The following is a 16,753-nucleotide window of genomic DNA, read 5'->3' as shown; positions in this document are numbered from 1 at the left end:
TGTCCGACTTATGAGAGTAGCTTCATACTTCATAGATGGTAGCTCTTTCCACCCCAATGCACAAACAAAACAAACAACTATTTTTTCACATAAATTAAAACAAGAAACATACTAAAAAAGTCCCTTAAATGTTGAACTTGAGTTTCGACAAGGTTTAATGATTGAGTGCAACAAGTGATAATCGGGCAAAAATTCCTAAAAATTCAAGTAAAACCTAGAGCATGATAGTATTCAATGTTCACAATTTTCCTAAACTTAAGAATACAACCATTGCAACTAAGATGAACCGCCATTGGCTACATGAGCATGAACAATGAATGCATAAGTATAGAGCGCATGTAATGTGAACTCCCCTCCCCCCCAAAAACAAACCCCACACTTAATATGTGCATTACCCTGAATGTACGCATGTAAGCACAATAAAGAAATATAACAAGAAAACATGTGTGTGGAGATGGGCAATTGAAACAATACTCCACTGAACTCCTAGTGTATGTTTAATGGAGCCAAATTCATTGAGAGTTGAGTTCCAACAGGTTGTGGAGCACACACAGCCATGTGAATACACAAGGGGGTTTAGTAAAGCTCAACAAAACACAATAAAATCGAGCCTATAAAGATATGAAAATGAAATACAACTTGATAAAACTGAAAAGCAATAAGATAAACTTAGAAGGAAGATCCTTTCTGAGTGATACAAATCTAGAATAAATTGTTGAAATAAAATATTGAAACATAAAGAAACATAATCATAAAAAAAATAAAGGAAAAGTAAAGACGCATCAAGCGTCGGTGTCTTGCTTTGGTGCTTTTGCTACTGCTGAAGGTGATGCTGGTGCTACTACTGTTGGTGATGCTACTGGAGATGCTAGAGATATCGGTGGAGCTCACTTTCTCATCACAAAAGGGAAGGTCACGTCTCGCTCTAGTAACTGTTGTAGTGTGTCGAGATGTGCCATCACCTCGGCGTGGTTCGCAACATGTGTTACGCGAAAGTCAACAAAATTTGCCTATAGCACGTCCACAACACTCTCGAGCCTCTCAAAATGATCATGGGCTCAAGATGGAGAAAAGATACGCACTGGGGATGACACCTATGCTGCAGGAGGTACCTCTATCTTCATCTACTCCTATTGTAGCTCAAGAGCAGGCTGCAACCCCTCGGCCTCATCTCCCTCACCCTCGGCCATCTCTGGTGCGGGTGTAATCATCATATAAATGCCTAGCCTGTATCTGCGCACTATGCCCATAAGTCTCATCATTTCTAGGCTAAGGGGAGATGGTACAATGATTTTCTCAGCCTTTCTAATAGCGTCTAAGAGACCCATCCCCATGATGAGTCAAGTGATATAGGGGCTTGAGAAAAGCACTCCAACCCTAGCATATTATCCCTGATGACGCAGGTACTTTGCCATGATGTGGCCTTAGAGGATTGGCTCACTTTGTACCGTCGAATACAAGTAGAGCAGCTCTTGTCTACTAAGAACTCAGGTGTTGTCACCGCGGCCGTTCACCGATCTACTAAGAAAGGCATGGATGTATTCGTAGGCCTATCAATACAGGCACGTCATCTTGGAAACCCGTTCTCGTACTGCCCCTGTCCATATAGTACCTTATATGCATGCTATAGAGTCACACTACTGGGGTAATCCATCGGCAACTGCTCGTACTCCTCGGTGTCAATGTACGCCTTGTCATAGAGTCCTAATCGGACCTAGAACTGCTTCATGCTCATACTGTGATACTGTCCGAAGGCTCTAAACTGAATGGTGTCAATACTCTCGAAGCTGGAGTACGAATGATCGAACTCGAACGACGCTAATACCTTTAGTGTAAGCATACGGATAGCTGGCTCTCTAATAGACAATAATCGCCACCAACTACCCACAGAAATCAGCTCCTCAACCTCATCCGCCATCTCGTCGCCTAACTTAATCTCTCTCAATGCGCTCAAGTCGGGGAAATACGACTGCCTGAACTTGAGTTTCTCCAAACGCTCGAACCAAACCTGATGTTCATAGATCGCAAACTCCATGTGATGAGGAGAGGGTTCACGAGGACGCTTGCTGGTTGCTTTCTTCGATCTGGGTGTCATTCATGTAGAAATTGGAAAAGAAATCAATCAATGAGAACTTAAAAACCAATACTGCAGAAATCCACATAGTCGTGTGAAAATTCTACACACCCGTGTGGATCTTTGGGGCGTGAAAGACGTACAGCCCAACCTCCAAAAACATCAAAATACATCATAAAAACCTTCCAAAACCACTCTAAAATCATTCACCAACCAATTAAACATGAAATCCATGTGAAATGGACCCAATGGCTAGAAAAACAAATGATTGGCAATGAAAAAAAGGGGAAAAAGAGGCTTACTAATGAAATAAAGATTGAAAACTTCGAGAATACGATCGGAAAACAACTCTAGAGCCCTTTAAATAGATGGAGAAAGTCGGGGAAAGGGAGAGGATGCATTCTTTGGGTGTGGAGATGCTTGGAAATGAAAAGGCTCTAGTGGGTTTTAAAGAAAAATCGCGGCCTTTTGAGTTATGCACATCCACACGGCCGTGTGGAAATTACCCATACCCGTGTGCCTTCACAGGGCCTATTCACAGGGGCAGACGCACACCCCTTGTGTGCTCTCGGGATGGCCACTATTACCTCTGAACCCATCCACACGGGCGAGTGGAAAATACCCATACCCCTGTGCCCGACCCACAAGGGAACCCACACACCCCTGTGGCTTCTCTGCCGTCCAGAGAATTTTTTCAAAGTGTTCCACAAGCCACTGTGGAAATTCCACACGGACGTGTGGATGTTCACAAGGGGCTTCACGGGAGCACTCACACGCCCCTGTGTCTTCTCGGGATGAAGAGGTTGTCTCTGTAGAGTTTCACACGGGCGTATGGAAATTACCCACGTCTGTGTGCCATTTACAGGGTCATCCATAAGGTCACCCACACGCCCCTGTGTCTCCTCGGGATGGAGACTTGGTACTTTGCAGAGATCCACACGCCCTTGTGGAAATTCCACATGGGTGTGTGGCCATCATAAGATCGCTCACAAGGACATTCACACGCCCCTGTGTTTTCTTGGGATGGAGAAGTTGAGCTCTGAACGGAAACACATGCCCATGTGAAAATTCCACGGGGTCGTGTGTCTTCTCTGAATGACTCAAAAAAATTTATAAACTCTGTAGAAAAATTCTACAACACTAATACATACACAGAGACTGCAAGCATAGTGAAAAACTAACTAGAGAATCATGACGACATGCTCAAACGACCAAAAACTTTTGCCAATCACATTATAGCACAATCAAACACCAATTATCCTAGAGAAAAACATAGCAATAGCATGTAAAAATCAAGACACCAACACAAAAGCTCTTATTCATTTAAAAACTAAACTAAGACCTAGAAAAGCAAGAAAGGCTTGGGTTGCCTCCCAAGATGTGCTTGTTTAATGTTACTAAGCTTTACGTACTTATCCTTACCTCATGGGGGTTCATGATGAAAGAATACTTCCTTGTCATTGCTACTAACCTCGCCACCAAAGTATGGTTTGAGCTAATGTCCATTAAATTTAAATGTACCCTTCTCAGGATGGGTGATTTCAACAGCCACATAGGCTGATACTTGAGTTATAGTGTACGGACCAAACCATCTAGACTTGAGCTTCCCGGGAAATAATCGTAGGTGAGAATTGAATAATAGAACCTGATCACCTACTTTAAACTCTTTTAGATTCTTGATATGCTTGTCATGCCACTTTTGAATTCTTTCCTTGTAAATCCTAGCATTCTCATATGCTTTCAACCAACATTCATCCAACTCATTGAGATAAAGCATTCTTTTTTTCCCCGCTTTACTCAAGTTGAAATTCATTGCCTTAATCACCCAATAGGCTTTATGTTCAAGCTCCACAGGCAAATGACACGATTTACCATAAACCAAGTTGTAGGGAGTGGTCCCTATCGGAGTCTTGTATGCTATTCGGTGAGCCCTAAGTGTGTCATACAAATGTTTTAACCAATCCCGCTTTCCTATTTCCACTGACTGTGTCAAGATTCTCTTAAGCTCTCTATTAGTGAACTCCACTTGACCACTAGTCTGTGGGTGATAGGGAGTAGCGAGGCGATGATGCACTCCATAACACTTCAATATCTTTTCAAGTTGAGCGTTGCAAAAATGAGTTCCTCGATCACTGATAATAATTCGTGGGATTCCAAATCGGGTGGACCGCCTCTTCAAAACTTTCACCACAGTTCTAGGATCATTAGTAGGCAAAGCTTGAGCCTCCACCCATTTGGAGACAAAATCAACAGCCACCAGAATATATTGATTACCATTGGATTTCAGAAAGGGCCCCATGAAGTCAATACCCCACACATCAAATACCTCGTAGAATTGTATCAGATTTTGAGGCATTTCATCCCATCGAGAAAGATTCCTTGCTCTTTGACAACTGTCGCATCGACAAACAAACTGGTGTACATCTTGAAACAAAGTCGACTAATAAAATCTGGTGGCTAAGGCTTTCTCATCAGTTCTACTTAAGAGATAATGCCCCCCAACCGGTCCTGAGTGACAATGTGCAAGGATGTCCGAACCTTCTTCCCTTGATACACATCTCCGAACCACATGATCTGTACAAATGCGACACAGGAATGGATTATCCCAAAAATAATTCTCTAAATCACTGAAGAACTTTTTCTTTTGTTGGAAAGTGAGGTCTTGCTTAAGAACTTTCCCTGATAAGTAGTTTGCAAAATCTGCGAACCATGGATTGCAACTCTAGACTCTGGACTGAATACAAGTGCTCATCTGGAAAGAAATCGTTAATTTCTCTGTTTGATGGCTCTTTTTCTTCACAACCCTCTAATCGAGACAAATAGTTTGCAACCACATTTTCGGTACCTCTCTTATCTTTTATCCCTATATCAAACTCTTGCAAAAGCAAAATCCATTGGATCAACCTCGGTTTAACATCAGCCTTGCTCATGAGATAATGAAGTGCTGAGTGATCTGTAAATACAGTGACCCTAGATAAGATGAGGTACGGTCTGAACTTGTCAAAAGCAAAGACCACTACTAATAACTCTTTTTCTGTAGTAGTGTAGTTCTCCTGAGCACTTGTGAGAGTCTTACTAGTATAATATATCGGTTGGAACTAATTACCCTTCCTCTTCCCCAAAATTGTTCCAATAGCATAATCGCTCGCATTGCACATAAGCTCGAACGGTTTGTTCCAATCCGGTGTGATCAAGATCAGTTCTTGCACTAATTTCTCTTTTAACAAATTAAAGCAACCACGCAATCATTTATGAAATCAAAGGGGGAATTCTTTTTGAGGAGTTTTGTCAACGGTTGAGTGATTTTTGAAAAAAACTTAATGAACCTCCTGTAGAAACCTGCATAACCCAGGAAACTACAAACTCTTTTCACATTTGTTGGTGGAGGTAGTTTACCTATGACTTCAATCTTCGCCTTGTCTACTTCCATCCCCTTGGGAAATCTTGTGACCAAGGACAATGCCTTCTTGGACCATGAAATTACACTTTTCCAAATTAAGAACAAGATTTGTCTCTTTACATCTCACCAATACTCTCTCCAAATTTCTCAAGCAAATATTGAAAGAATCTCCAAACACCGAAAAATCATTCATGAACAATTCCATGATATCCTTTAAAAGATCATCAAAAATAGCAGTCATGCAACGTTGGAACATCGTCAGTGTATTGCACAATCCAAAAGGCATTCTTCTATAAGCAAAAGTCCAATAGGGACAAGTAATGTTGTCTTCTCTTGATCTTCTGGGGCAATAGGGATCTGGAAGTTTCCTGACATACCATCAAGGAAACAATGAAACTTATAGCCGGCCAACCACTCCAACATCTGATCAATAAACGGCAATGAGAAATGATCCTTTCGAGTTGCATCATTTAACCTCCTGTAATCAATGCAGACGCACCAACCTGTAACTATCCTGGTCGGAATTAATTCATTTCTTTCATGAGTATAGAATGAAGGATTTATGGCCTTTATATCAGAAATCTTCCAAGAAATGGTAGATTTATGTCTCTTCAACATGTTCACAAGCTTGTTCTTCTGATCTGCAGAAAGATTTAAAGCTACTGATTACAGGGAGCTTTGACCCTTCCGCTAGAAAAGCATACTCCAAATGTTCAGGTAACACCTTGAGTTCCAAATCGGGCGGCTTTTCAATGGATGGTCACAACCTGCTCTCCTTTAATCTATCAATTTCCTTGAACTGTGCTGATTCTTGTTCAACGACATCCTCTAAAACGACATCTAGTGCTTGTTGGGTTGAATGATCTTCCATGATTTCCTTATTTTCTATCTCACAAGTTTCTTGAGCTGTAATAGAAACACTCAACAAGAAAATTTTATGCCTTTGCTCTTAACTGAGTGATTCGAAATTGGTCAAGAACCCTTTCCAAGCTTTCTTCCGAATGATAACTCAAAGATAACAATGCTGACTTTTCAAACTGATCCAACACACTGACTAGCTCACAACTCTGATCCCGACCATCATTAATGTGATCAATAACTGATTCTTCTATAGAAAATCTAATCATGGATTGCCCTTGCAAGAAACAGCATGAAGTGGATTGCATTGCGAACAACTACATTTTCTATTTCTATGTCCTTAACCATTCTTATGATCATATTAAATAATTCGGGTATGTTGATCATCTTTCTGTAATCAAAGAAAAAAAAACATATCAGAATGATGGAAGAGTAAGAAAGTGTGAAATAAAACAAGTGATGAAAAGCTAAAATAGCAAAGTGCAATTGCTTCCAAAATGCCTATTCACCGACAACGGCGCCAAAAACTTGACACACCCCTTGCATGTGTATATCGCAAGTGCACAGGTTGTCGAAATAATAAAATACCCCGGTGAGTGGGTAGTCAAATCATAGGGAATAGTTATTCGAAAACACAAGAATTGCTACTTAACTATAATAAAAACAAAGTTATGATGTTGATTCAAGATATCAATGCGAATAAAAGTAAAGAGAAGAGAAAACAAGCAAGAAGAGGAAAGATAGGAAATCGATGATAAAATGGGGTACTCAGATGATACTCACCCTAGAACTATTATTTCAAGTGCAAGACTAATAATATGCCTCCTAATTAAATTTTAATGAGTCATGGAAATCCTAAGACACACGGTCCCAAACCTAAGGTTAACCGTGACTAGTCCTCTACACTATACCCAGGTGAAAAGGAATGCTCTCAACACCTCACACTGTGTAGGACAGTTTGAAGCTTTAGGGATTCCAACTGATAAGTCCTATTCCCTAATATAGATCTAACCTTTTGGTCCAGGCGAAAGACCCCTAACCATGATTAAGCCCTAGCACTAAGGATTACTTCAACACTTCATTCTGTTGCTTGCGTAACTAAGCCCTTGTGGATTTTGTCTCTTAGAACTTCACTCTATCGCGACCGCAAAGAGCTCTTGGAACGTGGAGGTAGGATAAATCACATCGGAAGTGAAAGGGCACATTCCACTACCTCTCGAATCACCCTCTCAACCCTCTTCAATCTTGCTAAGTCTAACGCTAATGAAGTTGTCACCTCTTCATTGGATTACCAAGATAGATTCTCAACCCTAGTGTCACTCTAAGGGAAAAATGAAATCAATAAGTTCACAAGATTGAAACTCAATTAAAACATCAATTAAAGAAAGCATAATAAAAGTCAATAAAACAAAATCATCCTAGGGTTTGCAAGTCCAAGCACCCACTAGGGGTTTAGCTCTCCATGGAGCAATACACAAGCAAAGATGAAATCAAAGATAAATGCAAGCAATCCATAGAGAAAACTTCCTTGTCGTCCGTATCGATGGTCTTGAGGAGCCGCCTCGTCTTCTCCAAAGGCTTCCATATCAAGCCTAGGGCACACCTCGCCGAATCAATGCCGATGAAAGCTCCCCCAATAGCTCTCATCCAAAGGAACTCAATGTCAAATGCCGTAGAACCGCTCCAAAATCTCAGCAAAAGCCTCTCCAAACCCTGGGCGCGCTCTCCCTAAAAGATAGGCGAAAGATAGGAAGAAGATCCCTCAAAAGAAACTCTCAAAAAGGTATTTATAGGGTTGGAATCAGGCATCCACACAAGCATATGGAATTTCTACACGCCCTTATGGATTTTCAGGTTTTGTTTTCCTGCAAGCTGTGAACAGTAATAGCTAAAGTGATTTTGCTGCATTGATTTGATACGGTAAAGTGCTACAGTACATCGCCAAAATATTTCTCGAATCCATTATCTTCATCGAGGCCGCCATGTTGTGCACACAACCAAGCGGTAGATCGCATTCGCGTCTTCAATTCAACCACATTGACGAAGCTCTTACAATGTTGCACAAGTCGAAACACATGAGTGTGACTGCCTTTATACCCCTCCACTTTATGTATTCCCTTGAGCATAATAGAGGTTGGCACACACCCACATGCCTTTGAGCACAACTTGTGTCTTCACCCTTGTTTGATCCAAGAATTTCTTCAACAATCGCGTCCACAATCTACTTTTGCTTCCTTACTACCAAACTTGTCTCCACAACCCTAAATGCACAAAAGAATACAAATACACATGAATGAGCTATAAAATCTGATAAAAGTAATGCTCAGTGTACGAAAAGTATATTTCGTATTACTTATACACAAGCACTTATCAATACCCTTAATTTTATAACATTAATTATATAATGACACTTCATAAGTTTCTTCTTTCACTTTTTTTCAATCTCATTTTATTTTAATCAAGTATTCACATGATACCCATCGCAGATCCTTGTTTTTATGTATTTACTTTTTTTGTTTGCTTATTTATTTATTTATTTATTTATTTATGTCGTGTTTTTTATTTGCTCAATTCATCCTTAAAAGAATTTATCTCAATAGAATTCATTTATTATCTAAATTTTATTCAAAGTAAAAATAAAAATTAAAAAAATTTTAGTGAGGAAAAAACTAATAATTATCTAATTCAATATTATTATGCTATGAATTAAAATATTAGAATAGGTTTACTAACAATATGATAAAGTGATCTTGTGATGATCCAATAGAGCTGTAGGAAGAATTGATCTTTAAATAATGTATGATATATTTCCAAATGAAAAATAAATGGTGGTATTTGAGAAGAGATAAAATTAAAGTATAAAAATCAAAATCAAAATCAAAATAATAATGATAATTATAATATGTATAATATTTATTAAAAAATCTACTTAAAGTTGTGATTTTATTTGAGATATTTATAATAAATGTGTTTAAATAGAAATAAGTAATTTTTTATTTAATAATAAGGGTATAATTAGTCAGTCGTATTATTATTTGTCCTTTTCTTTACTTTCCGTTTTTTAATCAAACAAGATTTATAAAAAAAAAAAAACCTCTTTCCCTTTCCCTTCGTAAAATTTATCTATCCAAACAAGGGTTGAGTCATTCCTTTCCTTTCCCTTACTTTCCCTCCCCTCACTTTTCTTTCTACTTTTAAATTTAAACACTATGTTATACATATAAATTTATCTAATTTCAATATTTAATATTATATATATGTGAAAAATATTCTCCCGTGTGCTATTAAAAACTATCTTATAAAATTAGTTTTATTGTTTAAACCTATTTATTTTTAATATATAATTTCAAATTTTTTATTAATTTGAAAATATATAGATCAATATAATTAAGAGGTGTTCTTGTTATTGGGTTGTTTATGTCCCCGGTATTGTAGTCCTTGTTCCTGTCTTTATCTATAGTCTTCTGATATATATATATAGAAAGAGAGAGAGAGAGAGAGAATGGGGATTGCAACACAAACTATTGAAATGTTGGGTCTTATGGACTACAAAAGGCTCATGGGCCTGAGTGATTGTTAACACTTAAACATTAATGAAGGGATGCGTGGTAAAGAAGAGAAGGCGGCTTGAGAAGGTGACAAGAAAGTTGATGGATTCTGACCAAATGATATCCACATGTAACCCATAAAGTTGGAGTCTCAACGAAGTGGTAGGTCAAGAATATTATGGGAGAATAAGAGGTTGATACACATTTTGGAGTTTGGTTGATTTCAGAAATTTCTTTTTTTAAAATTAATAAAGAAGAAAATATATATTAAAATTTTAAGGTTTCACATCGTAAAAGTATTATATATATATTATTTAAAAAATTAAAAAAAAATGATAAAAATTTTAGGCAGAATGAAATTCATCATGGGCAACTAGACAATTTATCCTTGTAATCACTTGTGAAATTACCTTTAAATTATGAATGTTCTTTATAAATATAAATAGAATATTTGATACAAATCGACCAGATTAAAAGGATGGAACCTTGTATCTTTTCTTTAATGAACTTATAATCACTAGATTAGAAAACTTTAATATGAGCCCTAAAGCCTATACCCTAATGTATGTAATTAAATCTTTTAGTATCTTTATTTTTAATCCTTCTTTTGGCTGTTTCTCTCATCCTACTCGATAAGATAACAAATCCATTGAAATTATAAAAAAACAACCTCCACATGATGACTGCCCTTTGTTTGAATGGCTGCTTGGTCTAGATAAGAGACAAAAAGAGGAAGGTGATCTTTTCCTTCCTTACAAACTGAAGCACTCTCAAATTCCAATGTTTTTTTTATTATTATTTTTGTAAGCAATACTTAAAAGAATAAGGATCTTATAACCTTGTCTCTATAGATGTCTACTTAAGGGCCCCATGGTGCCATGCCATCCTCATGACTAGGGAAAGAGGTTCATGAACTTACCCTAAAGTGCATAACAAATTTTAGTTGAAAATTAATATAAAAATGATTATATATTAGATAAAATAATGTAGATAGAGAGAGAAAGAGAGAAGGTTAGAACTTTGGAAAGGTGACAAGATTGAAATGGATAGGGTGGGCTGAGTGGTCTTTGTTACCCAACTTTCTCATCTGTTTCTTATTTGTTCATGTGCATAGAATTGAGTATCTAACAACATTAATTCCTCACAAATTCTATTGTTTATGTTCTCTGCTTGTTCTAGATTATGAGGAGCCCTTGATGCGCATTTTTTGTGAGGCATCACCCCTATGGATTATGACTTTTATTAATTCATTTATTTATTTTAAGGATACATAAAAATAATTAAAATATATAAAAAAGTTAATTAATAAATAGAAAAAAAAACACACAGCAGCAAATGTAAAAAAAAAACTACAATAATTGTGATGGAGTGATTTTATTTTCAGTATAATTAAAGGTAAATTTTATTGGAAAAATAAAAGAAATATTAAAAGTAGAACATAAACTAACAAATTTACAATATTTCTGATGCACTGTTATTTAAATATAATTTAATTTAAATCTTATTATAAAAAGCATAAGAGAAAATATAATCCATAATTATTAGGTAGTTTGTAAAGCCCGCTCATGCTTAAATATAATTTCTTTATTATGAATGACAGAATATTAATTTTTTATGTAAGTCATATGCATCAGTCAAAAAATTATTAAATAAATAATAATTTTTTTTCTCTTAAGTGAGACATTAAGAGATTAATTTCTTTTTACAAATACTGATTCAGGTATTTAGCAGATTTATTTATTTTATTTAAAAAATAAAATAAAAGACATGCATCGGTTGGGGAAACATTAAAACACACCTCGATCATGGTGCAAATGGATTGAAAAAATAGCTATTTTCTATGAGGAAATGATGTTAATAATATTTTAATGATAACAGAGAATTTCTATAATCAGACAAGAGCTTAATAATACCATTTTTTTACCACATAAGCATGCAAGTGGCATGAATAGAAATAAACCATAATAACTTGTAGCAAGAACCAGTCAAATTTATGAACAGAAGATGAGGGTTAATTCATTGTTTCTGTCAAATTTGTTGGATTTAAGACAGTGGGTACAAGTCTCATCAACTTCCAAAAACATATTGAGCCTAATTGGAAAAGTGTCACATCAAATCTCTTAATTTAATCTTCCTCTAAATTAATGATCCCATGCAACTAACTTGACCGCAAAAGTGACTCATGCATCCTTAATCCTCCACATAAAGTCCATGATCTGCATACTAATTCTTTGTTGCCAATTTGACCACTCAACTGCAAACCGGAGGGGGAAAAAATAAACATTTTATCTGCTATAACTTTAGGTTGTCCTATTTGATGAGACCGGAAATTCTATTCTAGTATAAATTCAACACTTGTTTCTCAAAATTTGGTATGAACGGAATCACTTATGTATTGACATCAAATGAACTGAATAAAACAAATATTTAATGTAAAATATCCTATATGTACAGAGCATAATTAAGATGGAGTTGGCTGTATTTAGTTATAATTATTTATTAAAATAATTAAATATTATTAGGCCGAGTCAAAACTCGAATGAAACACCAACACTATGTGAGTAGTACAAATTTATTGAGTTATTAACTTTACATTTATACATATTTGTGACATGTATTTATTTACAGTTCACTTTTAGAAAAACTCAAATAAAAAACACACCAACTCCCACATGTTTCTTGTTGCAAGGAGACACAATAAAATAGGGTTAGTTTATAGTTTTTGCCTTGTTATTTAAGGTGCAGTGATGAGCACACCAAGAATTAAATGAATGGAGAGATAGATTGGCCGGAGTGGGGTATGAACAACAATGACATGAGAGAAAGCAAATGCATGAAAAGGTGGCCAAGTTCTCTGCATTTGTTTGTGTTCAAAGAACCAATCCTCATATACAATGACTTGTTTGATTGAGTACAATTAATTTTGTTTTCATCTAATGGGGACCCCAAAAGACTATAATATATCTTGCTATTTCGCTCATGGAACTAGAGTGCATCCAAGCATGTATACCTCCTCTTTTACCAAACCTCACTTATCTTTGGTGTCTCTAAGTCTCTTAAAGCTCAAACGCTGTTTGTATATTCACTCTACCAAACCTCACACTCTCGTTGTATATTCACACTTGGTGCTTCTCATGAATAAATGCTTTAGGCCTTGTACCCTATGATGTATATTATTTAGCTCTTGTATACTATGATTTATATATTTTTTTTAGGAATATGTAGAAGCAAAGATTCTAATCCTTGATTTTATTTATTTATATTTAAAGGAAAACAAAATCTATTTTATGAATAATTGAGTTTTTGAATAATAGATGATGTGTGCTTTTTTATTAATATAAAGCGATCTAAAGCAGATCTTTGGGCAGAATATCGATATATATGACGATGTATGAGAATAGTATATGAATCCCGGGGTGAGCGATTTATGAGCAGACGAGGGAGCGATGCTTGTTGGGGAGAGATTTGAGCCCAGCGATCTACCGTTCTGACTTTGATGTCATACAATTGAGTTTATTTTTATTTTTATATTTTCATAACAATTAAAAATCTCAAATAAGGTTCGAAAGTTATTGTGCCCATATTTTCAAAATAACTTAGGTGTAGTAGGTAGTGTGACTAGATCGGATATCTTGATAGATTGTATTATATTATACATTAAAAGAGGAGCAACGAAAATGCCAAAAGAAAAAAAGTAGACGTATTAATAATGGCTTTAACCCATATTAATTATACACTTATTGAAATTTTGTTTAGATGAAAGAACATGTGAGCAAGGAAAGCATAAAATAATTCCACGCTTGGATTATTTCAACCCTCTCATTGGGCTTGACACAAGAATTAGGTAAGAGAGAAAGACAAGTTTGCTTCAAGATAAGGAGCTTGTTTCTTGTGAAACCATAGCTCTTTGGTACATGCATGATTTTGCTTAGAAAGTCCATTGTATTTTCAATAAAGTTGTTTTGATTTATTTATGAATTCGATGTTCTAAAGAAAGCATTAAATATTGTGAGAAAGTGATTACAAAGAAAGCATCCTTCTAGTATCTTGGATGTGGACATAAACCACAGAGATTAGTTCTAGATGTTCATAGCTATATAATGAGTCAAATTGATCAATTGTGACTCAACCATGTCCATAAATATATATATATATATATATATACATGTTCTCTCAAACAAATTTTCTATAAAAAAGAAAAACGTTCTTTTTGCATGGGTTTCTTTTCAAAGTTTCTAAATATATATACATAAATATGATAAAAATAGATAAATTATAATTTTATTACATAAAAAAAATTAATATAGTATACAAGGTAATAATATTACATAAAAAGAGGGTTATATAAAACCCCATTGGTGAAATAGATTTAGATTATTAGGATAAAAGTGAAAACATTTGACAAAATATCAAGCAATAGTAACATCTCAAAAATAATAAGCATAAGAGATTGTCCGTCCTCAATGGCATAATATATGATTTAGTGTTTGAGTCCCTTAGTTAGTCCCAATATTTGCTGTTATTTCTCAAAATTATTGGTGAGATAATAGAAAATTTTGATACTTCATTTTTCTAAAACAAAAGCCAAAAATTACAATATATTTGCCCTCAATTTTGGCACATAAAGAATATATTTGTCATCTTAATTTTGTCACACCATTAGTCAGTTTTAAATAAATAAATAAAAGAGATTGAAAGGTCAAGTATAGCATGGGAATCTTGTGAGAAGTATAGTTGCATGTGTGGTTGAGAGGGGGTATGCATGTAGACTACTTGTGGCTATTTTGCTAATTTGATGTTTGTTAATATAAATATTTTAATTTCTCATGTTTGCTCTGCTTTTGGAAAAGTAATGAGCACTTTCATCTGTTTTTTGCTTCACAATAATTCCATTTATTTTTATTTTCTATTTTCCAACTTCTTTTTCCTCTGCCACAAACCATAGAAGGAAGGTCCAATGAGCAATCTGTTCATTAATTAGGCTATACATGTATTTATTATCGTTAAGATTATGCTGCTTGTGTAGAAAAGTAAGTTACTAGAAGAAAGAAAGAAAGAAAAAATGTACATATATTTTTAGCAAAAAATATAAATTGTAAAAAATGTAAAAAGGCAAATAATATTGGCTATTTGTATATCATTTCCAACAAACAACGAAAACTCATAATTATAAAATCAAAATTAAAGAGTGAAGAAAAAAAAACAATTTTGAAGAGTGTTAAATAATTATATAAACTTAAAAAAAAGAAGAAAAAAAAGCAAAGAATCACGTGATGTCATCGGCTGACTTAATTAGATGCTTGTATGACCCGGCCGCCGTTAATTGACTCACGTGCGGTTTTAAACGTCTCCAATTGATCTAAACTTAATCATAAACATAATATTAATTCGAAAATGTAACAATATGATAAATATTTCAAAAATATAAAATAATTAAAATAATTCCAAAAACACATTCCCCGCTCCCTATAAAACCCTGCCAAACGCATTCAAACCATACAAACTACCCACACTAAAAACCTAAAGAAAAACAGAGCAAAACAGAGCAAAAAGCACAAAACAATGGGGGAATTCTCAAACTCGGAAAACTCATCGGAATTCTCCATGGTTTCCTGCGAGAATTCACTCCCCTTCAATGTCAATGACACGGAGGAGATGCTGCTCTTCGAAATGCTAGCTTCGGCCTCAGCCTCATCGGTCTCCGGTAGCACACTCTCCGGAGAGGAAGTGGACTCCGGAGGGCGAAAAACAGACCATAAAGAGAAGAGTTACAGAGGAGTTCGCCGGAGACCATGGGGAAAGTTTGCGGCGGAGATAAGGGACTCGACTAGGCATGGAATAAGAGTCTGGTTAGGTACTTTCGATAGTGCTGAGGCGGCGGCACTCGCATATGATCAAGCTGCTTTTGCGATGAGAGGCACGATGGCCGTGCTCAATTTTCCGGTGGAAATGGTTCAAGAATCATTAGAACAGCTCAAGAACGGCGGTGGTATTGATGATGGTGAGTGTTCGCCGGTGGTGGCTCTTAAAAGAAGGCACTCCATGAGAAGCAAGACTGTGGGGAAGAATAAGAAGAGTAAGGAGAGTGTCGTGGAGTTGGAGGACTTGGGAGAGGAGTACTTGGATGAACTATTAAGAACTTCATTAGAGGTTAATTGTGGTGTTAATTGTAGCACTAATAGTGTTCGTTGGTGAAGTAAACGAAGCGAGGTCACTCTATCAAGGTCGATTTGTTTGTTTTTCATAATTTTTTGGTTTTTATTTGAACCTCTGTAAGTAAGGAGTTTTATCAACTTACTTATTATTAATTCTTGAGTGTAACTTCTTGTAAAGTGGGAAACTATGAACATGTCATGAAGGTTTTGCTCTTCTAGTTTATCTTCATCTCAAGAGCATTGTGCCTGTAAAATAGAACCAAACAGGTGCGGGATGGGGGAAGGTCATTTTCTTGATTGCTGAATTTGTTTGGGACGTTACGTGAAAGGATAAAAAACCTGACCAATAATTGATCAGGTTGTGTTCCCCAATTTGCAAGGATGTGAATTGAACCTCAAAGTGAAAAGCAATTTTATTATTGAACATCTAATATATATATATATATATGTGTGTGTGTCTCTATAACTCAAACTAAGTTTCACCTGATAATTGAACTCTTGATTGGTTTTTAAAAATAAATTTGATAAGATGATAAAGGGTTTCAACGATGATTTGTTCCCTTTTTATATAATATAAAGACATGGTAGTTTTCGGTGCGATTATCATGCAATACTTGAGGAGGAGTTATAACTACAAGAAAATTACTGTTTAGAAACAGTATTTTCCGTTTCTAATCCGTTCTAAAGTGAATTAGCAATGGATTTGAAACGGAATTTA

At 35.7% G+C, this 16,753-nt stretch overlaps 1 protein-coding gene across 1 annotated transcript; it reads left to right on the top strand.

Moving 5' to 3' along the window:
* The first annotated feature begins 15,384 nt into the window (after nucleotides 1-15,384).
* LOC120278625 (ethylene-response factor C3-like) lies at nucleotides 15,385-16,395 on the top strand. The gene has a single exon (XM_039285364.1). It carries the CDS (start codon nucleotides 15,443-15,445, stop codon nucleotides 16,073-16,075), a length of 633 nt encoding a protein of 210 aa, XP_039141298.1. The 5' UTR covers nucleotides 15,385-15,442; the 3' UTR covers nucleotides 16,076-16,395.
* Nucleotides 16,396-16,753: the final 358 nt, after the last annotated feature.

Source organism: Dioscorea cayenensis, chromosome 2 (assembly GCF_009730915.1).
Source record: "Dioscorea cayenensis subsp. rotundata cultivar TDr96_F1 chromosome 2, TDr96_F1_v2_PseudoChromosome.rev07_lg8_w22 25.fasta, whole genome shotgun sequence".
NCBI lineage: Eukaryota > Viridiplantae > Streptophyta > Magnoliopsida > Dioscoreales > Dioscoreaceae > Dioscorea > Dioscorea cayenensis.
Note: the sequence above shows the minus strand (reverse complement) of the source record. Positions and strands in the feature narration are given on the sequence as shown.